We start from the raw sequence: 25,233 nt of genomic DNA, 5'->3' as shown, positions 1-25,233 counted from the left end.
TTTAACCGGAAGTGACGTAAAGATACCATAAACGAAGCAAAGCTTTGCCAAAAAGACCAATAGAATCGACGCTTTTAAGCATCTTTTTCCTGACTGTGGTGAGTGATAACATGAAATTACTCCTCGATAATTATGTTTCAAGTGTTGCTCTGCTTGCTATTGAAGTAAAGGCTAAGGCTAGCTGTGCTAATCTTAGCCACCCATTATGCGTATGGCATTTGTCCTATGTGTTATTCTGTTATTACGTTTGAGCATTTCCAGTTCCGTGTCATCATTAGCTGCCATTTACTAATGTTGATTACATAGCACAATGGCTGGTTAGTAACGTTGTGTCAAATAAAGAAATCTGACCTTTGAGCAACCGGGTGTGAACATAAGTATATTTGCATGCTACAGCACACAGTACAAGTGCCAACTAACTGTGTTAAAAGGGACAAACGGTAGAAAATAGATGGATGGATATACCAACTGTACTGTAGTATTGTGATATCGATATTTTGTAGTTTCTTATCGTTATTTTTAGTTCATTATTATGGTTTTCACAAGTATCCTAATTTTTTGTCATATTGTTATATTATCTTATTATATTCTATATTTTAGAACCTCAGGGATAGTCCATGAGGGATTTGAATGTCTATAGTCGTTGTTGCTTTGTTTTATTTTGTTCTACCAATTATATGTTAAAAGTAGTGATAGTTGGTATTTATACATTTTTCACAACAAATGTGTAGTTAAAATAGATTTGTTTATCCATCCATCCATCCATTTTCTACTGCTTGTCCCTTACGGGGGGTTGCGGGGTGTGCTGGGGCCTATCCCAGCTGCACACAGGCGGAAGGCGGGGTACACCCTGGACAAGTCGCCACCTCATCACAGGGCCAACACAAATAGACAGACAACATTCACACTCAAATTCACACACTAGGGCCAATTTAGTGTTGCCAATCGACCTACAGTGGGGCAAAAAAGTATTTAGTCAGCCACGATTGTGCAAGTTCTCCCACTTAAAATGATGACAGAGGTCTGTCATTTTCATCATAGGTACACTTCAACTGTGAGAGACAGAATGTGAAAAAAAAATCCAGGAATTCACATTGTAGGAATTTTAAATAATTTATTTGTAAATTATGGTGGAAAATAAGTATTTGGTCACTTCAAACAAGGAAGATCTCTGGCTCTCACAGACCTGTAACTTCTTCTTTAAGAAGCTCTTCTGTCCTTTACTCGTTACCTGTATTAATGGCACCTGTTTGAACTGGTTATCTGTATAAAAGACACCTGTCCACAGCCTCAAACAGTCAGACTCCAAACTCCACTATGGCCAAGACCAAAGAGCTGTTGAAGGACACCAGCAAAATAATTGTAGACCTGCACCAGACTGTGAAGAGTGAATCTACAATAGGCAAGCAGCTTGGTGTGAAAAAATCAACTGTGGGAGCAATTATCAGAAAATGGAAGACATACAAGACCACTGATAATCTCCCTCGATCTGGGGCTCCACGCAAGATCTCATCCCGTGGGGTCAAAATGATCATGAGAACGGTGAGCAAAAATCCCAGAACCACACGGGGGGACCTGGTGAATGACCTGTAGAGAGCTGGGACCAAAGTAACAAAGGTTACCATCAGTAACACACTACGCCGACAGGGAATCAAATCCTGCAGTGCCAGACGTGTCCCCCTGCTTAAGCCAGTGCATGTCCAGGCCCCTCTGAAGTTTGCCAGAGACCACATGGATGATACAGCAGGGGATTGGGAGAATGTCATGTGGTCAGATGAAACCAAAATAGAACTTTTTGGTATAAACTCAACTTGTCGTGTTTGGAGGAAGAAGAATACTGAGTTGCATCCCAAGAACACCATACCTACTGTGAAGCATGGGGGTGGAAACATCATGCTTTGGGGCTGTTTTTCTGCTAAGGGGACAGGCCGACTGATCCGTGTTAAGGAAAGAATGAACGGGGCCATGTATCGTGAGATTTTGAGCCAAAACCTCCTTCCATCAGTGAGAGCTTTGAAGATGAAACATGGCTGGGTCTTCCAGCATGACAATGATCCCAAACACACCGCCCGGGCAACGAAGGAGTGGCTCCATAAGAAGCATTTGAAAGTCCTGGAGTGGCCTAGCCAGTCTCCAGACCTCAACCCCATAGAAAATCTGTGGAGGGAGTTGAAAGTCTGTGTTGCTCGGCAACAGCCCCAAAACATCACTGCTCTCGAGAAGATCTGCATGGAGGAATGGGCCAAAATACCAGCTACTGTGTGTGCAAACCTGGTAAAGACCTATAGTAATCGTTTGACCTGTTATTGCCAACAAAGGTTATATTACAAAGTATTGAGTAGAATTTTTGTTATTGACCAAATACTTATTTTCCACCATAATTTACAAATAAATTCTTTAAAATTTCTACAATGTGAATTCCTGGATTTTTTTTTCACATTCTGTCTCTCACAGTTGAAGTGTACCTATGATGAAAATGACAGACCTCTGTCATCATTTTAAGTGGGAGAACTTGCACAATTGGTGGCTGACTAAATACTTTTTTGCCCCACTGTATCTATCCCAAGGTCTTATTGCTGTATCGACAATACTGGTCCTGCATTTCCTTGGTATTGGATTGATACCAACATGTGCAATAACGTCCACCCCTACTTGGTGATGCTCAGCAGGATCAGACAATCATGCATCTTAAACCCCTCCTCTCAGATGAGTTGCTTATCTTATGTCTGAAGTATTCGAATTATGAGGAAAAACAAGAGCAGCTCTAAATAGTACCACAGATTGTATGACGACTTTTTAAATTCATTTTTATAATGGCTTTGAACAGGAGACATTCGTATACGCCGCGGGTAAGTAACCTAAATACTAAACATCCTACATAATCTTGATTAATCACTCTGCAATTAATCAGTTAAATCTAAAATAGTATTATCGAGATTTGGGGCACTTACCATATTGTCGAGGTGTGATTCATCTCACTGCATCTTGTGTCTTCATGGTGTGCGGGTATAACTTAGGCATATTGGTAAACCGGTCGAAGCAGTTAAATAAAAAACACCATTTACCTTCCTATATGTATGTAGTATAAATCAGATGACTTTATGAATGTGTGTATGTTTATAAATATATAAAAACTAAGAACTGCCAAACAAATCTTGCATCTGCTTGAATGAAGACGGCACTTTTCTATCTAGTTTTCTCCCCTGTGGTTGTAAGCTATTAGGAAGCATGAGTTCACATGTCCTACTTTGTCTTGAATGGACATCTTTGTGTGAGCTGAACTAAATAGAAGACGAATTCTTACGAAGCCTACTGTGGTCTAAAACATATGACTTGGTATCTGTCATCATTTTTTTATTTTTAACTTCCTGAGAAAAAAAACATTACAATATTATTATACCACTGTCATTAGTTTGGAATTGCATTTAATTATGCACATAAAATACATTAAATGTCTGAGCTCTCATCTGTTTTCCTTTTCCAAATCTGCAATCCCACAATTTATAGCTAACCAGCCCGTTGGTCAGCAGAATGAGCAGCGGGGGAACTGTGGAAAGTGGAAAACCTCCAAAGGTAACTTTAATAGTGAAAGGAAGAATATGGTGAACCTATTATCATTGGGAAAAAAACATATTTAGATTCTATAATTACATGTCCCCTCTCCTAGATTGGTTCTATAGTAGAAGTGACAGGAAAGGGTCAGCGTGGCACTGTTGCCTACATTGGAGCGACCCTGTTTGCCTCTGGGAAATGGGTGGGTGTCAGACTTGATGAACCCAAAGGCAAGAATGACGGCACCGTCCAGGGAAAACGTTACTTTCCCTGTGAGGAAAACCATGGAATATTTGTCAGGCAGTCTCAGGTTTGTAAATAAGATAAATTATATTCACACAAGGACTTGCAAACTCTCTGTCGTTTTCTCATTTCACATCTTGCCATGTTCAGATCCATGTTGTTGATGATGGCTCCAGTGCAACCTCTCCAGATACTCCTGAGTCTGGTGCTGCCAAGATCCCTAGACAGAAAGGTAGACATGCATGCTCTTATAATTAACAGTGCCTTAGAGTTAATGCCAGCATAACCTTGAAATGTTGTTGGTCCACCAGATATTCCAGAGACTCCCAAAACATCCAAACAGGTAGGCAATCTTCATTTAATGTCAGTTCGCTTCATGACAATGTTTCTTTAAAGAAATACAACAAACACAAAACAAGTTTCATTCTTGTTTTTCCAAATACCCTTTTCAGACACCAATGAGCGTTAAGAAGGTAGAAGTGTTTACATCCAGCTTATTTTTCTTTGTACTGGTGGTCACACTCACTTCACTCATCCTATCCCTCTTTTAAAATACAAACAGTAGATCCGTGCCTTTTCATGCTTTTGCATTCACTCCCTCACCTATTTGCACAATTATTCTCGCTTTAAATTGTTAATATATACGGTAGTTTTACACAAACTTTAAAAAAGTAGTTTTATGGTACTATCTGCAGGGGGAAAAACTGCTGCAGCTATAATCCAGCAGAGGGTGCTATCGCAATTAAATTCGGTCAACATTGTCCAGCAAGATGCTGCTTTGACAGGGCGTGATGTTGTGTAACTGCACATTTTACAATATTGTACACTAAATTGTCCCTAGTGTGTGAATGTGAGTGTGAATGTTGTCTGTCTATCTGTGTTGGCCCTGCGATGAGGTGGCGACTTGTCAAGGGTGTCCCCCGCTTTCTGCCCAAATGCAGCTGAGATAGGCTCCAGCACCCCCGCGACCCCGAACGGGACAAGCGGTAGAAAATGGATGAATATATAATATTGTGTGTGTGTGTGTGCGTGTGTGTGTGTGTGTGTGTATACACACACACACATCGTTCTAATGTTAGTGTAGTGATATAGATATTAAATATACATGTAATGTAATTACATCTAAATAAATGTGATTACTCAGTCACTACACTAACATCAGTTTTAGTTACAATTTTTAAGCAAAACCTCAGTGTCTTTTATTAATTATTTGAACTTTGTATATTGTCTTATTCAGCGTGCTCGTGCTGATGAAGTTTACACAGCTGATTTTACACGTAAACGGCGATCGCAATGATTTAAGTCGGCATATTCATTTCATACCAAATTGAAGAGGGAAGTTCGCCAAAAATGTACAAATACAGTACAACCTGCGATAAAGCCCAATTTCCGAGGGTAATCACTGTCAAATGGTTCCGTACACACAACGCTTTTTTCGCCGCAGGGTGTTGATTGTGACATAACAACAATCATTTGTACGAAAATAAAGATAGAAGGATTTACAATATTATTAGGAAATGATCAGAGACACTTCAGTTTCCATTGATTAAAGCAATCTATAGCTAACAGACTGAACAACACCACATAATTTTAACTGTTAATAATAGCCCGCCACATCAGACCCTGACGACACTACATTACAAAGTCTAAACGATACAACCTTGAATATTAAGAGTATGTGAAATATCGACTCCTACGTTGTTTACTTCTGTGACTATGACCGCATTAAAGTTTGTAAGCATTTAAAAATATCAAATGGTTAAAATGCGCCAAAGATGGGCAAGTGTCGAGAGGGAGGGTTTTGCATATTGCCCATCATGCTTTGTAGTGAATTTAAATGGGTGTAATTTTAAATAGTTTTTTAAATTGGTTAGACATTTTTTATAATGTCCACATTGTTCAGCGGGCAGGGTGTGTGTGTTTTGCCACGCGTGCTAACTTTCCGTGTTGGTTATGGTTTATTTGTAACATGAGTGGGAAAGATTGTTTGGATTGGGACGTATAAATTGATTCTATGTTCGTTTCAATGTAATATTACACTCTTGGTTATTGACCAATATTACTAACCTTATCCGTAAGGTGGCAGCATGTTTGCAGTTATGAATCCGTAATGTTATTAAATTTTAACTTGGGTCATCCCACGGGCTAGACTTCAATTTTACCTTCAAACGTCCTGCGGGCCAGACTGACAACGATGGCCGGCTGCACTTGGCCGTAGTCTGGACACCCTTGGTGCATCAGAAATATGCGTTTTTAGGGCTTGAAATGAAAGCGTTCATGTTTTTGTCAGTCTTGGAACATTTCCATTGTGAATAGCGAGGATCTACTGTAATTTTATTGGCACTGCACACGAGGATGGCATTTTACATCTTTTCAGAAATTGTCATCTGGTTTTCTTTTGCACAGAAGAGGCATTGACTTTTTTTCTGCACATTGTATTTGCATTTTCATGAAAGGCATGCACTCTGCTCACACATTTAGAGACCATAGCTTGCACTTCATGACTCACAAACTTGCATATGTGTAAAGTTGGGGAGCTTTGCAGGCATTTTAACACATTTGCATGAGATTGCATATTTTCTGGCACTAATTGGGGCTTTTCGTAACTCTGAACAGTCAATATAAACTAACATGGTTTGCTAATCTCTTATCTTGCGACGCTGGATATGTTTGTGTGTGTGCTCTCCCTCTCCTTCAGTCCTCAACCCGCCGCTCTGCCAAGGTGAGATGGTCAACAGTAAACTTGAGAGGTCAAAGAAACGTTTCCTGCTAAAATATGTAGTTTTTAAGCAGTCGAGGAAAGGACACTGTTGTGTGTAATAAGAATGAATGCTATTTTGCGAGTAGAAAATCAAACATGCGTGTCCTCAGACGAAGCAGAAAATCAAGGTTACATTTTTGATAAAGATGGTATTTCTATGAAAGTATAAGCCTCTTTAGTGTTCTACTTTTAGACATTTCAGTCTTGAGAGTAACCCATTCTTAATGATCAAAATGTGGCAGTGGCGCACACCCCAAGGTCTGGCACCAGCCACCTCCCTCCCCTCCCTCTTGGTACGCCTTGGACGCTCCAGTCTGCCGCTCATGGTATGCTCCACCACATCTTGTGTGTGCCACGGGAAGTGGTAAAACATGTGGTCACTAAATGTGGGTGAATTTATCCTTTTTGGCTCAATGAAGGCACAAAAAAGTCAGGATACATAAAGGGAGAGGAATGTTTGGTCCAGCTGTAACGTTGTTCACTTTCCTTTTTTACGTCTCGTCGCTTTGACACTTACCTTCTTTTGTCAGTCTTCCCGTGAGAGTCTGTCGTCTGGCGATGTCAGCGAGGTGGGCCTGTCCACCCACCAGGGTGCACTGGGCGCTCCTGTTATCCCTCAGCCTGTTGGGACGTCCATAGCAGCAGCGACACCTGTTCCTGCTACTTCCAGCAAGGTGGGTCACTAAGAAAGAAGGGTTCACTCATATATTTTTATTTAGGTTTGTCATGTTCCCATTTCATATCATTTTAATTTCAATGTATTTTTATTTCATCCATGTTACCATTGTTGGAACAGGTGGAAGCTTCCATTTCCAAACAGGTAGTCTTCTAATTGCTGCATGCATGCTGATGGCATGTGTCCACTAACTCAAAATGCACACTCTTGCACATTAGTGGTGTGTTTCTATCTCGGGTGAATTTAAAGATTACGATTGACTTAATTTACTTTGGATCAAAATAAGTTATATTTTCTCTTGGTGATGGGCTCTGACCAATATTGGTGGTTATATTTTCTCTATACTTGGACCAAAAATGATTGGTTAATGAATGAGTAAGCACCACAGTGTTTAACTACCAACTTGCTTACTTCTACCTGTCTGCTGCTACCAGGAGGAGGAGTCACTGCGGGCACAGGTCAAGGACTTGGATGAGAAGCTGGAGACGCTGAAGATGAAGCGCACAGAGGACAAGGCCAAACTGAAGGAGCTGGAGAAGCACAAGATCCAGCTTGAGCAACTTCAGGAGTGGAAGACCAAAATGCAGGAGCAGCAGACCGAGCTGCAGAAACAACTCAAAGAAGCCAAGAGGGTAAAAATAGTATATGGTACAATAATGTAACAATGGGGTATACTTACTTGAACTGTGTGAATTTAGTGGATATTCAAACCTGAGAGGATGAAAAACAAAGCACCACTGTCATGACAGCTGCTGGATTTTTCTTCCAGGAAGCACGTGATGCCCAGGAGGCAAAGGATCGCTACATGGAAGAGATGTCGGACACAGCAGATGCTATCGAAATGGCTACTCTAGACAAGGAGATGGCTGAAGAGCGAGCAGAGTCACTGCAGGTGGAGGTGGACACACTGAAGGAGAAAGTAGAGGAACTCTCTATGGACCTAGAGATCCTTCGACATGAGATTTCAGAGAAAGGTTTGTACTTCATTCAGCCGTTTGACAAATTTAGATTCATTCTTGGTCACCTTCTGTTGTTTCTCCTGCAGGCTCAGATGGTGCTGCCTCCAGTTACCATGTGAAACAGCTAGAGGAGCAGAACAGCAGGCTGAAGGAGGCCCTGGTCAGGTGAGGTTGTACACAAAATCTAAAAGTTATAAAAAATACACGTTGACAAAGTTATTTTAGTAAGCAACCTTAGGCTTTAAGAGACAACTTTTCTTCTCAGGATGCGCGACCTGTCTGCCTCTGAGAAACAGGAGCATGTGAAGCTGCAAAAGCAGATGGAGAAGAAGAACACAGAGGTGGAGACCCTAAGGACTCAGAAGGAAAAACTGCAGGAGGAGGTCAAACATGCCGAGGCCACAATTGATGAGCTTAAGGAACAGGTGAAACTTGCAGATTCTAAAATGGTGAAAACGTTTTTCCAATTTGTGTCTTGAGCATTTGTGTCTATGTTGTACAAGGTGGATGCCGCCCTGGGCTCCGAGGAGATGGTTGAGACGCTGACAGAGAGAAATCTTGACCTTGAGGAGAAAGTCAGAGAATTGAGAGAAACCGTGACTGATCTGGTCAGTGCGACTTTTATCCTAAGAGTGTAATTGTCAATGTCACTCCCAGTTTCTGTCCAACAAGCTTCTCTCATAAACCCAGACACTTAGTGATCACGAATCCCAAAAAATGAATACTTCTGTGCCAACAGGAGGCAATCAATGAAATGAATGACGAGCTTCAGGAGAATGCCAGAGAGACTGAAATGGAGCTGAGAGAGCAGTTGGACCTTAGTGCGGCAAAAGTCCGAGAGGCAGACAAAAGAGTGGAGGGTGCCCAGGAGACAGTGGCTGATTACCAGCAGACCATTAGCAAATACAGAGAGCTCACTAATAGACTACAGGTGGGTGCACAGCAAGGTATTGTAGCTATGGAAACATTAGGTTTCATTTATTTCAATTCATGTGCACCAGGAGGCCAACAAAGACCTGATGACTCAGCAGAGTGCAAGTACCGAACAATTTCAGCAACCCCCTGCAGAACTCTTTGACTTCAAGATTAAGTTTGCAGAAACAAAGGCGTACGCCAAGGTAGGAGTATAACCCTTTTTTAATAGTGAAATATGCTTTCTTTATTCTGGTGATGTGTCTTAAGGCCATTGAGATGGAGCTGAGGAAAATGGAAGTGGCTCAGCTGAACCGCCAGGTTAACTTGCTAACCTCCTTCATGCCAGACTCCTTCCTCCGTCATGGTGGAGACCACGATTGCATACTGGTGCTCCTGCTCATACCCAGGATTATTTGCAAGGTATGAACCCAGTAAAATGTCTACTTTTGTGTGTTGAGCCTGTTTCGGTCATGCGTTTCTTTGTATATGTCCCCCAAAGGCTGAGCTAATCAGCAAACAGGCGCAGGAGAAGTTTGACTTGAACGGAAACGTGGCCCAAGGCACAGCGCTCAAAGGTCCTCCCGGAGAACAGCGTAGTTTCGCCTCAGGGTTGGTGTACTCTCTCAGTTTGCTGCAAGCCACCTTGCACAAATATGAGCAGTAAGCCACTTCCTTCTTTACTTTACAAATACTAGGGTTTTAGCTCCGGAATTAAAAGGTTAAATGAATTATGTCCTCTCTTGTTCCAGAGCTCTAAGTGTGTGTACAGTGGATGTTTTTAAGCGCATGGGTACGCTTTACTCTGAAATGAGCTTTCACGAGCGCTCTCTGGATTATTTCATCGACTTGCTGCACAAAGACCAACTAGATGAGACTGTTCAGGTGGAACCACTGACCAAGGCCATCAAATATTACCAGGTAATGGAATCTTTTGTGCTCGCAGATGATACACTTTATAATAGAAGCAGTTAAAGTAAGTTTTGTTCTGGCTTCTAGCAATTGTACAGTGTTCATCTGGCAGACCACACAGAGGACTGCACAGTGCAACTTGCGGACCACATTAAGGTACAAGTCTTTCCTGTGGGGAAACGTATGATCCCTGTGAAGGAACATTTGTTGAGTTGCTTCTCAAAACTAACTCATTGATTCACTCTCGGTCTACAGTTTGTCCAGAGTGCCTTGGACTGTATGGGTGTGGAGGTAGGTCGTCTGAGAGCGTTCCTAGCAGCGGGTCAGGACAGCTCCACGCTGGCTGCTTTACTGAACGACCTAGACACTTCCTGCTCAGACATCAAGCAGTTCTGTAAGAAGGTCCGCCGTCGCATGCCTGGCACAGATGCTGTTGGAGCACCCGCCGCTCTCCATTTTGGACAACCGGTATAACATGCACACAATGGCAACTCATACATATGAAAACTCAAATGGAGCTACAAAAAAAAATAGCAGCGGTTACTAAATACTTATGTTGTTTGCTAGGTGTCTGAGGTGCTGACCGAGTGCAGACGGCAACTAACCCGTGTGGTCGCCGTGCTTCAGGAAGTGGCGGCAGCTGGAGCTCAGATGGTCGCCCCACTTGGCGATCAAGAAGGACTAAATGCTCTTAAATTAGAGGATATCGCATGCAAGGTTGTGGAGCAGGTATGGAGTCATGTTAAAGGAAGTTTTTCTGAGACAGACAAGGGAAGGTTGTTCAAGGTATTCTCTTTGTACCCCACAAAAGGTGTATGGTGCTCATGGTCTTAATGGCCCTGACTGCCTACGACAGTCTTGTTGCGCTATTATCGCTACTATGAACAAGATGGCCACAGCCATGCAGGAAGGAGAGTATGACGCAGACAAACCCCAGGGAAAGGTATTTATGTCCTTAACTTTGTCTCACTGATGTATCAGGATACCATAATTAGACATTAACCTGTAATAACTCTGACCTCAGAGTCCTCCAGTGGAAATGAGAGCAGCAATAGTCAGAGCTGAAATGACTGATGCTGAGGGACTTGGTGTTAAACTAGAAGACAGAGAAACGGTCATCAAGGAGTTTAAAAAGTCCCTCAAGATCAAGGTCTGTCAGTCAAACAGAATAAAATTCACATCTGTGCAGAAGGTAAAAAAATAAAAACACATTTTAGGGAGAAGAGCTTAGTGAGGCCAATGTTCGTCTGAGCCTCCTGGAGAAAAAGCTGGACACATCCACCAAGGACGCAGATGAACGTGTGGAGAAGATCCAAACTAAACTGGATAAGAACCTCGACTTGCTGAAAAAGAAAGAAAAGTGAGAAGAGATTTTTTTATTCCCTGTGCTATCCTGTGCCTGCTCACGTGCTCTCCTTTTCCACGAATGCAGAGAATTTGAGGAGACGATGGATGCTCTCCAAGCTGACATCGACCAGCTGGAAGCGGAGAAGGCTGAGCTGAAACAGCGCCTCAATAATCAATCAAAGATGACCATAGAAGGCTTGCGGGGCATGCCTGCTTCTGGAATTGCCTCTGTTGTTCAAGGACCAGCAGGGAGTAAGTGAATGACACATGCACACACACTTACAATGGAGATCTAGCATCAGATGCAGGACTAATGACTTTTGAGTAGGATGCACTGATTTTTTTATTTTGCCCTCCTTTCCTCTTGTAGTTTTGTCCCAGTCACTATCAGGACCAATGCAAGTGGTGGACTCTCCTCTTCTTCGGCAGCAGATTGAAGCTCAAAGACTGGGAATTAAACGCCTCAAGAATGAAAACAACAGACTGAAGGTATTTTGTAATAATTAAGCAACTCTTGTTTTGGATTGACGAGGAATGTGTTTATCATCCAGGCAGAGAAGATGAGCGCACAGCTGGCCTCCCTGCCCCCCCTCTGCCCTGCCAAACTGCCCCAGATGTCTAAAGAAAGCTCCACGCCACCAGAGGGGCTTAATACAGACATCTATCGCAGGACCGACCAGCTGCTTGCGACCCTTCTCAAGATGAGTGCAGAGGTCAAAGTAGTGGACATCACCGGGAAGACATCAGGTGTGCACACGCTTCACACCTGTGAAATATTTTTTCTGCCATTTTCCAAATGTGACTTTCTGACTTTCCGCTTTCAACCACCAGTCAGCGCGAGTTCCCAGCTGCTTGAGCAGACTGCTCGAATGCAGAACTTCAGCGATGCTCTGGCCAAACTGAAGGTAAATGCCTGCTGCACTTCAGATGCGCAACACTTGAATGTAGTTCTGAATACACATCTTCTTCAAGGGTGAAGTAGCTGAGCATGTAGTGTCCCGTCAGCCAGGAGCTAAGGCAATTTCCGACTTTGCCACCTTCCCGGTCTCCTCATTTGTTAAGGTAAGGCTTGTGTTATAATTACCATTAACTTGCCAGGGACTACAGATGAAAATGAGCCTATGGCTAGTCTTACTCATATACATTTTATTGTCCATTAAAGTGACCGTTTCAACCATAAGCAGCTGCCTAGAGGGTGCTTACTTTCAAAAGTGTTCTAAGCATTATATCCCGCCCTCCTTCGTTTTTGAGCACGTAAACTACACTCCATGTAACACACACACACACACACACACACACGCATTAGCCTTTTTTGACTGCAAATTGTTTGTTGCTTCTCTGGGAGATGCTTTTGTGTGTGCGCAAGTACTGTGGGCGTGTATGTGTGTACGAGACAGCTGTGAGTGACCGCCTGTATGCCAGCCTTATTTTCTCGGACAGACAAACAATTTTTATTTAATATAATTGTAAAAAATTTATATTTTCTAAAAATATAGATGTGGCGACTTGTTCAGGGTGTACCCTGCCTTCCGCCCGAGTGTAGCTGACCCCGAAGGGAATAAGCGGTAGAAAATGGATGGATATACCGTAATTTACGAACTAGAAGTCGCTACTTTTCCCAACACTTATACAAAGCTATTGCTAATTTATGGATTTGTCTCACACAATCAGCCATTTGGCATGTTCTACACCGACTAGGGCCGCATGATTATTCGAAATGGAATCAACATCGAGGTTTTATTTAGTGCAGTAAACAACCCAAGAGGCTGTGTTTTTTTATTTCGCCACCGTCACTGGCATTTGAGTGACTGACATACGCCAATCAGAGTTATTGAGGTGCGTGTTTATTCGTCTCCCACTCCAAACAGGAAGAAAGACATCTTACTTTGTGCATCGCTCTCAACACCTGAGCGTGTTTATTTAACAGTGGAATTGACTGAACAGAGGGACCCCTCTTTTCAGTCAATTGATTGATTGATTGATTGATATATTTTTATTTCAAATATGCATAAAAACAAGAGCAAACCTGATCCAATACAGTACTATAGCCTTAACAGACATTATAACAAAATGAAAACAATGGAAAAGAAAAAACAAAAACAAATGAGCATTGGACTTTTTTTCTTTTTTTTTTTTTACATATTTGAAAAGGAGTGAGAAGAAGTTTACACTTATTTAATCCCACCCCCTTTCTTTAAATCATAAATTACTCTGAGCTAGAACTACTTGTTCACTCAATGTACAAACTTAATGAACTTGTATATACATAAATTATAGATATATACATACATATGCACACTACACACATACATAGCCACACCATTACCACTAGTGATCATGGAAATGGTATGATGCCACCACAGCAACACCACTGCCTCAATGGGCAGCCCGACACTCTTCTGTAACATAAACAAGCCAATATCAAAGCCCTTCTTCATCTCTGTACCTCTGGAATACCATGTACCTATACTTCTTTTTAAACTGGTTTATGTTTGGACATTGCTTTAACTCCACATTCAAACCATTCCATAATTTCACTCCACAAATTGAAATACAAAAACTTTTAATGGTCGTTCTATAACTAAGCATTTTGAAATTTAAATTCCCCCTTAAATTATAACCGCCCTCTCGTGTGCTGAACAATTTTTGAATGCTTCCTGGGAGTTTATTTATTTTGGCTTTATACATTATTTGTGCAGTTTGATACAAAATAATATCATTAAATTTTAATATTTTTGACTGTAAGAATAGTGAGTGAGTATGGTCCAGATATCCAACCTTGTTGATGATGCGTACAGCTCTTTTCTGAAGTGTAGTTATTGAATTTAATGAGCTTTTATAATTATTCCCCCAGACTTCCACACAGTAGGTTAAGTATGGTAAAACTAATGAACAGTAAAGAATGTGGAGTGATTTGTGATCCAGAACCTGCTTTGCTTTATTTATTACTGAGATGCTTCTTGACAGCTTAGATTGTACATGTTTTATATGTGATTTCCAGTTAATTTGATCGTCAATTGTAACTCCAAGGAATTTTATTTCAAAAACCCTTTCAATATCCACCCCATCTATTTGTATCTGCACCCTTGTTTCACGTGTCCTCTTTCCAAACAGCATTAACTTAGTCTGAGTCAGGTTTAATGACAATTTATTGTAGTCAAACCAAGTTTTTAGTTTACTCATTTCTTCCATAATGACTTCTTGCAATTGATTTAAGTCATCCCCTGAGCAAAAAATATCAGTGTCATCAGCAAATAACACTAATTTCAATAATGTAGACACTTTACATATATCATTGATATATAGGATGAACAGTTTTGGCCCCAACACTGACCCCTGGGGGACACCACAAGCAATATCCAAACACGATGAACAGCAATCACCCAACTTCACAAACTGTTGTCTCTTATTTAAGTAACTTTTAAGCCAATCTAGTACAACTCCCCTAATTCCATACTTTTCCATTTTATTGATTAATATATCGTGGTTAATTGTGTCAAATGCTTTTTTTAGATCAATAAATATTCCCATTGCATATTGTTTCTTTTCTATGGCATTTGTGATTTCCTCTATTGTTTCAACTATTGCCATTGATGTAGATCTGTTTGATCTAAACCCATATTGACAGTCAGAGAGTAATTTATGTTTTTCTATAAATGCATCTAACCTGTTATTAAATAGTTTTTCTAATATTTTAGAGAATTGTGGAAGTAAAGAGACGGACGGGTCTATAGTTTGTGAAGTGGTGCTTGCTCCCAGTTTTAAACAGAGGTATAACTTTAGCTATTTTCATTTCATTTGGAAATGCGCCGGTTTGAAATGACAAATTACAGATATATGTTAATGGTTTTGATATCCCTGTAATGACCTTTTTTACCAATGCCATACTAATGTCATTGGAGTCAGTGGACATTTTGTTCTTACATTTGTTTACAATATCCAACACTTCTTCTTCACCCACTGCATTTAAAAACATAGAATTGGGATTTCTCTCCAACAATCCCTCCATATTTTTACCAGTTGTCCGTGGATCTGGGATTTTTTTTGCAAGTTCGGGTCCAATACTTACAAAGAATTTATTGAAGGCATTAGCCACATCTTCCATATTATCATTTTCTTTACCATCATTCGTGAAATACGTTGGATAGTTAATTGAAGAGGTACTGTTTCTTATAATACTGTTTAATAAATTCCATATTCCTTTGATATTGTTTTTATTATCATCTAGTAATTTCTTATAATACTCTCTCTTATTTGACCTTATAATATGAGTTAATTTGTTTTTATATTTATTTTCTGCTTTTGTTTTCAATCTTATAAATTCTCTGTAAAGAGTGTTTTTCTTTTTGCAAGCATTTTGCAATCCCTTTGTGATCCAAGGACAATTAGTATATTTTCTTTTACTGGTGCATTCTTTTATTGGGCAATTTTTATCATATACTGACCTAAATATTCTCAAGAATATATTGTAAGCGCTATTAACATCACCATTTTCATAAATTACATCCCAATTCTGCTCCAGTAAATCATGTTTAAATGAACTAATAGATTCCTCTGATCTCGTTCTTCTGTATTGGGTTGGCTTTTCTAATTTTTTTGTCCTGTAGTTTCCATTAAATATCAGAAAAACTGGGAGGTGGTCAGTGATATCTTTGATCAATAGCCCACTTACGGTCTTATTCTCAATATCATTAGTGAATATGTTGTCGATTAGAGTGGCAGAGTGGGACGTAATTCGACTGGGTCTGGTGATTTTGGGATATAGACTCATACTGTACATTGTGTCAATGAAATTATCTATATCATTATTTTTACTGGGATTTAACATGTCAATATTAAAGTCTCCACAAATGAAGACAGCTTTATTAACATTACTCTTCTTTGAAAACAAGCATTCCATCCAATCTGTAAAACATTCAATGCTTGTACCTGGCGATCTGTATATACAACTAATAATGACATTTCTACTTTTTTCCATACAAATTTCAACTGTTAGACATTCAAGTAGGTTATCAACCACAGTTGTCATATCATCCAGACGTTTGAATCTCAAGGTGTTATCCACATAGATTGCCACCCCTCCACCCCCCTTGTTTTGTCTATTCATATTAATAAAGTCATAACCATCCAGTTCAAAATCTGTCACTTTTTCACTGTTAATCCAAGTTTCAGATACTGCAATTATGTTAAATGGTTGAGAAAAGGTGTGTAAATAATCCTTGATGTCCTTGAAATTCCTGTTTAGGCTTCTACTATTAAAATGGATAATGGACAATTTGCCTTTAGTAATAATATTCTGGTTGTACTGTTCATTGGTGTAGTAGCAGCAGTTCTCATTGATATTGAGGAGGAAATTATTGTCCAGGTCTATATCATGTTCCAAGTCTTGTAGGTGGTGCTCAGTGTATTGAGATGCTTTCAACTGTACATTGTCATATTCACTTACCAACTGAATTATGTGGCTAGTGTCATCTTGCGTATTGTCAATGTGTGTCATGATTGTGTTTAATCACTTTTACCTTACAGTCCAGTTCAAATGTCATATTCGTTCAGATCTTCGATGTTTCTAATCACCAGCACTTTGGCGTTCTCCGGAGTACCGTTGAGTTTGATGAATACTTTACAGTTTGCAGTCCAAGTTTGTAGAATTTTCTTCTCTCTCCTCATTTGGCGTGCTTTTCGGGCTATATCAGCATTTCGTTTGGTCAAATGGTCGTTCATATACACGGTTGTTCCTTTTAGCTTTCTTCCCTGTTTTAGCAACGCGATCTTGTTCTTTCTGTTTACAAATCTCAGGACTACGCTCGGCTTGTCGTTTGTTCCTCTCCTGGGCAAAAGGTGACATGCTTCGATACTGTTACAGTCCAGTTGTATGTCCTTGGACTGCATGAATACCGCCACCTGTCGCTCCATTGAAATGATATCCAACTCCGCCGGCTCCTCTCCATTCGCTGGGTTTACCGCTCGTGCGTAAGACCGGGGTTTGATGCCAAGTCCGGTGATGATGACATCATTAACCCGTGTGTACTGCTCAATATCAGCAACTCTGTTCTCCAGGATTGCGATTTTCTTATCTTTCTACACATTGTCAGCCCTCATCTGATCCAGCTGCACAACAAAGGGCCATGATGGTTTTCTGCTGCTCCTTGATCGTAGCAACTTCCTCGATCAGAGTGTCGATTGACTTTTTAAGTTCGCTATAATCAGCCTTGGGCGCCATCTCGTCTTTGTAATAGCGCTCCGGCTAGTTACTCCAGATATGCACTTGTTAAATTAATTGCAAACTTTCTCCTTACATTATTAAACTTAAATGTTTGGAGTAAAATTTGCGAGCGCCGGTTCAGCTACCGGAACAGGAAGTAAATGGTTATTGTCAATCACAATCTTTGCCTCAGCGGAGACTAGACAGCGGGGCGCCGATGCCAACACACTCACAGTCCAGAGAACCTTGCAACTCGCCATTAAGAAGTTCCGCAAAGTAACTCAGATTAGGAGGGAAAAAAAGATTACAAAGCCAAATGTCCCTTCTGTGGAATGGGCGATGTGAGCCCTTCAACAGGGATGAATGAGCGAAAATGCCAACAAACAAAAGTACCTTGTTTTTCCAATTGGAAAAACAAGTGCACTTTATGATTTTCAATATCAAGGTTACATTTTTGCTTACAGAAATAAGTAGATTTTATTTTTGTTATTTATTTAGAATTACAAAGTTATTCATATTCCAATAACAATACAATGGTAAAAAATTATACAGTAATGAGAAAAGTTTACACTGTATATTTTTAAATGGTTACTTGTATTCTATATTATGATTACATTACATTATAAAACACTGTATAGTTTTTATCGATTATTTCTTCAGTTAAAGAGCATTGAGTGTCTGCATAAAGCCAAATATTTGTTTTAATAATTATTGCATTGTTCGAATGTGTGGCACCTGGAGACAAGAATATGTTAAGTCTAAAAGTAACATGTCTTCCTTCATTCGTTATTTTCAGTGTTGCGCATTTTTTGTATAACGTATAAAAATCGCAAATGGAATTGCAATTTTAGAGAGAAAAATCTCAATTAGATTTTTTCTAAAAATTGTGCAGTCCTAACACCCACCACAAAGAATCAACAAAATGCACACGACCAAAGCCAATGATTATCGACAAATAAAAAACAATCTATCGCACGAAACGGCCCCCAAAGGCTGGAACGTGCAAAGTTGTATCCCGTGTTAGCTTTTGTTAAATTTGTGAATGAGCACAAAACTGTGTAAATAATTGTTTCAATGTGTACACTTATACAGCAAATATATGTGGAAAACAATATTTCTTAAAATGTGGTGGGTGTGGCTTATAATTAGGTATGCTCTACAGCTCAGAATTGAGGGTTTGTTTCTTTTAAACCACAAATGATATAAGCGAGGCAGTAGTGTTCGATAACATTTGTTGTTAGAAAATGTAACTTGAAACAAGTTGTAAACAGTTACTTTAATGTACACAGTTCTTTGTAACAAAGAAATAAACTAAACATGGGACACACTGTACACTAGCATGCATACACCACCAGCCTGGCATATTCTTCATCTTATGCACCATTTCTTAGGCCAAAGAAGAAAAGAATGGCGGAACAGTGTTTGTGGGCCGCATCGCCATTCCTTGCACTCGGGGACAAGAACAAAGCCACCGTCTGGTCCTGTCACAGCAGCAGTTGCAAAATGTGCACCGCCTCATCATGGCCTGAGGCAGCTTGAAACTCCTTTTTATTCCCATTCCCACTTTGATATTTTATAGTATTTACACAACATTCTATGATTTGGATTTCACTTGTCACAGAAACATTTTGCACTATGTCACATAAGAGGAAATGGGATAGTTTGTCACATATACATCAACTAACTGGTGCGAAAGATATTTGATTTCAGCAGTTCAATTTAGATTTGCAGTTCATTTGCTAATGGAGAGCAAACCAGTAAAGTATATTTTTACAAATTTTCAAAGGTTTGAAGATACTGAATTTGTTTTTTTTCACTAGTATGCTGTATCATCAAAATTATTAATGCATTGGAAATCTTCACTGTGCAGTGAATCTTTAGAATATGAGGGTTTCACTTTTTGAATTGAATTTCTGGAACAAAATGTGTATATATAAAAATATAGTAATTAAAAACACTCCCCTTGAATGTTGTATTTGTATTAATTCCTATAATAGAAGCAACCACATGTTGAAACATCACTGTAAGGTAATCAGTTTTAAGTCAATTTTAGTTTTAAAATCCAGGCAGGAGCTTTAATATAATTATAAACACAGTAACACGTTCAAAATGCAATAATAAATCAGTCAATAATGACAACTGCATTTTTAAAAACAATTTAGGCAACACGTTGAAAATTGTGAATGACAACTCAAAACTAATCTAGTGCAGATGATCTAAAAGTAAACATCTTGGTAATAGTATTCATCAGAGAACTGCTGGCCGGGCCTGTAACGAGTGTATGGCGTAAAGTAGTGCCTGCTGTGTCTGTTCTTCATCACGTAAGGGCAGGGCTTGTACCCATCTCCAAAATGTGTATTTGAAGGCATGGGGCGATGAGAACACTCTTCATAACGTAAAAAAAAAAAAAAGTGTTACTTTTGACTTATACTATTCCAGTTGGATCATACAAAGCTTACCGTATGGCAGTGAGTCTCGAGTAAAGTGAGATTGCTGGAATGGTCCATTTTCATACCAGTATGGCAGGGGGTTAAACTTGGAGTTCATGAAGGGTGCAGGATTACGATGGAAATTGTTTCTTGGTGGGCACACTGTGGAAGAAAATGTAAGTGACCATAAATATGTATAACTATTATAGTAACCTACCCAAGGACACTATTGAGGCATTTGGATAATGGGCCAGAAACATTGAATGTTAACTTCCAAGCTGTGGCCTTTAGCAGCCCGCAGCTTGTATTGGCCTGTGTCACATTCTAATACAATCAAATTAGAAAAAACTCCAGCCAGTTCAAAGAAGGACAAAAAGGTAACTGAATACATTTCAAATGTTGATACTGCACTATTAACACTAATAATATTTTACAACAAACTATTGGATTTTCAATTCTGATCCCAAGCCAATGTACTGATGTAATTATTTGTGTTGATATTACTAATAGGACAAGCAGTGAAAATTGCTGGATGGCTTTTAAAAACATTGTTGGGTTGTAAAATAATCTTGACATGTGGCTTTTTTGAACGTGCATCCTACCTTCATGCCTGGGAACAGTATGATGGACTGGCAGCTGATTAGCAACAGGAATGTTCGCTAAAAAAAATAAAGCATTGGCGTAAACTAACAGAAAAATGGTGCAAAACTATTTGCAATAAGCTTTCCTCGTCACCATTTAAAGGTGGCAGTTCCACTCCCCAGGCATCCGCGACATGTTGTGTCAGCAGGGTGGTTATCTGGCGGTGAGCCAGGGCATTCCAGTGGACGCCGTCACGAGTGCGATGATGCAGGGAAAAGCGAAAGTGGAAGTGGAGGTCCAGCACGTCCAATTTGTAGGCGTTGGCGAGGGCTTTGCTGTAGAAGTTGGCTTCAACCACATCGTGGCGTAGATGGGATGCTTTGTCCGAAATCTATGAGAATGATAAATACAAAATAAGTACCGTATTTTTCGGACTATAAGTCGCAGTTTTTTTCATAGTTTGGCCGGGGGTGCGACTTATACTCTGGAGCGACTTATGTGTGAAATTATTAACACATTACCATAAAATATCAAATAATATTATTTAGCTCATTCACATAAGAGACTAGACGTATAAGATTTCATCGGATTTAGCAATTAGGAGTGACAGATTGTTTGATAAACGTATAGCATGTTCTATGCGTTATAGTTATTTGAATGACTCTTACCATAATATGTTACGTTAACATACCAGGCACGTTCTCAGTTGGTTATTTATGCGTCATATAATGTACACTTATTAAGCCTGTTGTTCACTATTCTTTATTTATTTTAAATTGCCTTTCAAATGTCTATTCTTGGTGTTGGGTTTTATCAAATAAATTTCCCCGAAAAGTGCGACTTATATTTGTTTTTTTCCTTCTTTGTTATGCATTTTCGGTCGGTGCGACTTATACTCCGGTGCGACTTATACTCCGAAAAATACGGTATTCGTATAAATTCACATATACAGATCAAACTGGTTGGCATTTTGAAGCATCTAAAAAAAAAAAAAAACTCCAATACCTCAGGAACCAGGAAGCCACCTTTGATCGTCTCTGCCAGGGGCATGGTGAGGTTCCATATGACCAAGCTTTCTTTTGGCAGGATCTCGTTCAGCTCCTCAAAGAACTTATTGAGGTTCTCCTTGTAGTTCTCATCCCATTTTAAACAATGCCTACATGGAGACTCACAACTTAAAAACAAGCTGCAAGAGTACATGAGTCACTTTTGAATTAACTGGAAAGTGACAATTTAAGAACTTAACATCACTGAGCTTCTGACAAAACAACGCTGACCTCTCCAAGAATGCACTTGAGTTGAGGAAGAAGAAGAAAATTCAGGGCACTTGGAGCGCCAACTGTAAAATCTACATCAAATAAAATGGAGCACCGGAAGAAGCCAGAGTACTTGTCAAAGACATCAAGGAGCTGGACAAATACTGAAGATGACATCTCGACAACAGGGAAACAAGACAACTCACAAAGACTTGCAGCTAAAGACAATAACAATTATAAAGTGTACAAGATCGTCAACATTTTTAGACAAGTATGTATATATTGCTCTTTATTTACCTAAGATTGATTTGTATTGTTTTCCCCAACACCTTCCTTTCTTTCACACAGGAAGTCAACTTCATTTAAACATGTAAACGTATGAATTATGAATTCATCAGTATAAGACCTTGAGAAGGGTGAGGATGAACCTAGTTCAGATACGAACTATGTAAACAACCATATGTTGTTCCATAAAATGTTAAATATATCTGAAACAAATAACTAAAATCTAAGACTTCCTGCACCCCGATTATTATCACCAATTAGCTATCCACTCACCTTGAAATGTCCCAAACACAGGAATTGACTATGACCAAATCTGGTTTCAAACCATGGCGGAAGTCTCTCAAGATGCTCTTCATGTAGTCTGAGAAGATGCGTGTCACAAAGTAGAACCGGACCAGGTGGTGTGTAGACTGATACTGCCGGACCTCTCGATAAGATGTGCCATTGTGCAATTGGCTCAGGCAACCACCTTCCACCAGGCAGTCCTGTTCAAAGCTCATCTCGCCCTGCACGGGAAAAGATGTGAGAGAAGTACGGTGGCTGACTGGTGCAAACATGCCTCAATGCCCAAACTCTTTAAAACACACACAACAAATGCATTGGGAAAATGCTGCATGATAAAAAAAAAATTGCAAAAGAAACCGCATAAGAGAAATAATGCAAGTTGATGGAAAAAAACGGAAGTTTGCCAGGCTTACTGGGGAGCCAGACCTAATGGATGTCTGTATTGATCGAGATACACGAGTTGGCTGACTTTTAAAAAGGTGGAATGAAGAAGTATTGGATCATTGTAAAACGTTACGACCGAGTGTGTAGCAACTTTCTTGTCTGCATCCTGCTCATTTCTTTTTTGTCCTGTCCAGCTTCTCAGGAAAATCATATAGTTGATGTAGATGCCCATGTCGGCTGTTCAGATTTACTTTACAAAAGAGAAGTATAGGATACTTTTCTTGTTGCCTTATTAGTATTTGACTTTATTAAATGTATTTATATTATCATTTGCTGCAACCAGCCTGCTCATTTCTACTTGACATCCCTTAGATCTGGCTCTTCTGGTAGCTTGGCAAACTTCCTTTTTATATATCATTCACTTGCATCATTTTTTAACACGGTTGATTTGGGAGTTTGTGTGTACATTTGTCTTTTTCATTTATATTTGATCTTGCATCGTTTATGTAATTTTAGCGTTATTTTAATTTGCAGCCTTTACCTGTTATGTTTGTTTGATGGTTTTTGGTTTGGGATCATTTCTACCTCAGTCATCCCCTGTAGAGAAGAGGAGCCAGCAAAAAAAAAACAAATCACCATCGCTTACCTTTTTCTTGAGTTGTGAGTTGTTGAGGTATTTCTCGTGCTGTAAAAGCAGGACAATGTCTTTGTAGACGGACCGCTGAACTGGTGACACGAAGAGAAGTCCACTGATTTAATTGTTTGCATTAAAAATGATGTTTTTTTAAATGATCATGTCTGCTTTTAAGTATTCTTGCAGTATAATAGTCACACACTAGTCAGGAAGAAATGAAAATAAATGGAATACTTACTAGAGTCTCCTAAAATCACTATAAACTTGTTGTGGAAGAGCTTGCTGAGATGATGGTGGCCCACGAGCTTCATCTGATCCTTTTGAAGAAACATTTACATTAATGGCACTAGCTCTCTCAATAAAAGCCCAATCATTGCTACCATGAGTTTAAACTAGTTAGAATTAGCAATAATTACCTAATTAATTGCTATTATTTCAATGAAGTCACAGCATTGATGACTGGCATTCCCGAGAAAAAACACTATAACATTAAGCCCATTTAGAAATTTGACTTTACTGAATGTACTATTACCGTATTTTTAATGCTTTAAGCATTAATTAAAGATGCGATCAGCGTTGAACATGTTACTGATTAAGTGGCATGTGATTCTCTTCAGGGTGTCGTTTCCTTAACACACATACCGAATATTATCAAACTCTGACTCTGTGGAGCCGAATTATTCGAGTTACGTATTGCTTTGCGAGTTTCAAAGGCTCTGTCCACATATTATGGCCGTAGGCTAAATTGTCTGACAATATTGATTTTTATTTGATCCTAGTCGTAATTGGGGCTTGATGATGTAAGGACCCTGTTTATCGCCCAAAATGGCCGACCTCCTGTTCAAACATGAGGTATTGAGACTTTTTTTGAGCGTCCTTTTTTTTTTTTAAATGGCGCGGTAAATGACTTTTGTGGTGTATGTTGGGTACCCACAAATGAATGCATCACACTTTGGTGAGTTCTTGTTAAGGAATTGCTCGGAAGGTGGGAGAAATAATACAAATGGTTCCAATTAGGCCTTCCATCGTCGCCGCTTGGTGCTAGCTAGGTCAGCAGTTATTAGCATTACTGTTGCAGTAGATACTTACCATAGTGGAAATTAATCGACGTCTTCAAGGCTGAAGCTAACTTTTACCTTAGTTTCGAAGTTTTGTATTATAAACCAAAACGAGAGTCTGATGTCGTCTATTAGCCACCGCCAGTTGAAAAGAAATGAAATGATTTTATAAATTACAATTGGCGGTTGAGCTCGTTCTGTCTTTTGAACGGCAGCAAGTGTTACCACGATTGGTCAAATGAATGAGGCGTTTGTGGACACTCGGAATTTATAAACTTTCTTTATTTTGATTCCATTGGTACTCCATGTGTCACTAATAGTTGCAGATATTCTTAAGCCCCCCCCCCCCCTCCTAAATCATTTGGTGTGATTCTTTTTTGTTTGTTTGTTTTACAAAAACTCGCAGAACAATTCAATATAAATATGCAGGGATATGAGTTGATTAAATAATAAAATGCATAAGCTTTTATTATTCATTATGTGTAGCTGCTGACAGAAGCAACATGTATATTTGTTATATCATTTCATAGTTGGTGAGAATAAATAAATACAATGGATAAATATAAGTTCACATTGTACACATAATGTGATTAAAAAGGTATTTCCTTCGGTCAATTCATGCAAGTTTATGTTAACTTTATTTGTGTTACAAAACCCATGTAAATTAGAGGGGAATATATTTTTTGTTCCGGTTTGGTCACATTGTTGGGACAATTCATCCATCCATCCATTTTCTACCGCTTATTCCCTTTGGGG

The 25,233-nt window shown here is 39.5% G+C and overlaps 2 protein-coding genes across 7 annotated transcripts; one reads left to right on the top strand and one right to left on the bottom strand.

The window, feature by feature from the left end:
- On the top strand, window positions 1-19,532 carry LOC133606318 (dynactin subunit 1-like). Of its 5 annotated transcripts, XM_061960107.2 has the most exons (32): window positions 1-98; window positions 3,508-3,573; window positions 3,668-3,862; window positions 3,946-4,027; window positions 4,107-4,138; window positions 4,248-4,268; window positions 6,494-6,517; window positions 6,799-6,882; window positions 7,087-7,230; window positions 7,353-7,376; window positions 7,667-7,864; window positions 8,002-8,206; window positions 8,278-8,356; window positions 8,457-8,616; window positions 8,695-8,799; window positions 8,931-9,122; window positions 9,193-9,309; window positions 9,374-9,526; window positions 9,606-9,766; window positions 9,856-10,024; window positions 10,103-10,171; window positions 10,271-10,483; window positions 10,583-10,744; window positions 10,827-10,958; window positions 11,040-11,165; window positions 11,233-11,375; window positions 11,448-11,614; window positions 11,733-11,851; window positions 11,914-12,109; window positions 12,194-12,267; window positions 12,335-12,424; window positions 18,956-19,532. In XM_061960107.2, exons 2-32 carry the CDS (start codon window positions 3,532-3,534, stop codon window positions 19,091-19,093), a joined length of 3,816 nt encoding a protein of 1,271 aa, XP_061816091.2. In that variant the 5' UTR covers window positions 1-98; window positions 3,508-3,531; the 3' UTR covers window positions 19,094-19,532. The 5 variants fall into 5 exon arrangements, with proteins under 5 accessions (XP_061816091.2, XP_061816092.2, XP_061816095.2 ...); XM_061960108.2 differs by lacking the exon at window positions 6,494-6,517; XM_061960111.2 differs by lacking the exon at window positions 6,799-6,882.
- On the bottom strand, window positions 19,524-24,724 carry fam113 (family with sequence similarity 113). Of its 2 annotated transcripts, none has more exons than XM_061960114.2 (9): window positions 24,509-24,724; window positions 23,658-23,736; window positions 23,432-23,511; window positions 22,390-22,622; window positions 21,581-21,731; window positions 20,729-20,966; window positions 20,596-20,652; window positions 20,024-20,155; window positions 19,524-19,950 (listed from the first exon to the last, which is right to left on the bottom strand). In XM_061960114.2, the coding sequence occupies exons 1-9, from the start codon at window positions 24,509-24,511 to the stop codon at window positions 19,781-19,783; spliced, it is 1,143 nt and encodes a 380-aa protein (XP_061816098.1). In that variant the 5' UTR covers window positions 24,512-24,724; the 3' UTR covers window positions 19,524-19,780. The 2 variants fall into 2 exon arrangements, with proteins under 2 accessions (XP_061816098.1, XP_061815250.1); XM_061959266.2 differs by having other exon boundaries at window positions 24,556-24,709.
- Window positions 24,725-25,233: the final 509 nt, after the last annotated feature.

This window comes from Nerophis lumbriciformis, linkage group LG05 (assembly GCF_033978685.3).
Source record: "Nerophis lumbriciformis linkage group LG05, RoL_Nlum_v2.1, whole genome shotgun sequence".
NCBI classification, from domain to species: Eukaryota; Metazoa; Chordata; class Actinopteri; order Syngnathiformes; family Syngnathidae; genus Nerophis; species Nerophis lumbriciformis.
This window is presented reverse-complemented; position numbering and strand designations above follow the sequence as displayed.

Coding starts and splice junctions, on each gene's coding strand:
- LOC133606318 (XM_061960107.2), top strand. CDS start 3,532: ATGAGCAGCGGGGGAACTGTGGAAAGTGGAAAACCTCCAAAG. Junction 8,207..8,277: donor ACATGAGATTTCAGAGAAAG/GTTTGTACTTCA, acceptor TTTCTCCTGCAG/GCTCAGATGGTGCTGCCTCC. Junction 10,484..10,582: donor CTCTCCATTTTGGACAACCG/GTATAACATGCA, acceptor GTTGTTTGCTAG/GTGTCTGAGGTGCTGACCGA.
- fam113 (XM_061960114.2), bottom strand. Junction 22,623..23,431: donor ACTCACAACTCAAGAAAAAG/GTAAGCGATGGT, acceptor TTTCCCGTGCAG/GGCGAGATGAGCTTTGAACA. Junction 19,951..20,023: donor TCGAGACTCACTGCCATACG/GTAAGCTTTGTA, acceptor TACGTTATGAAG/AGTGTTCTCATCGCCCCATG.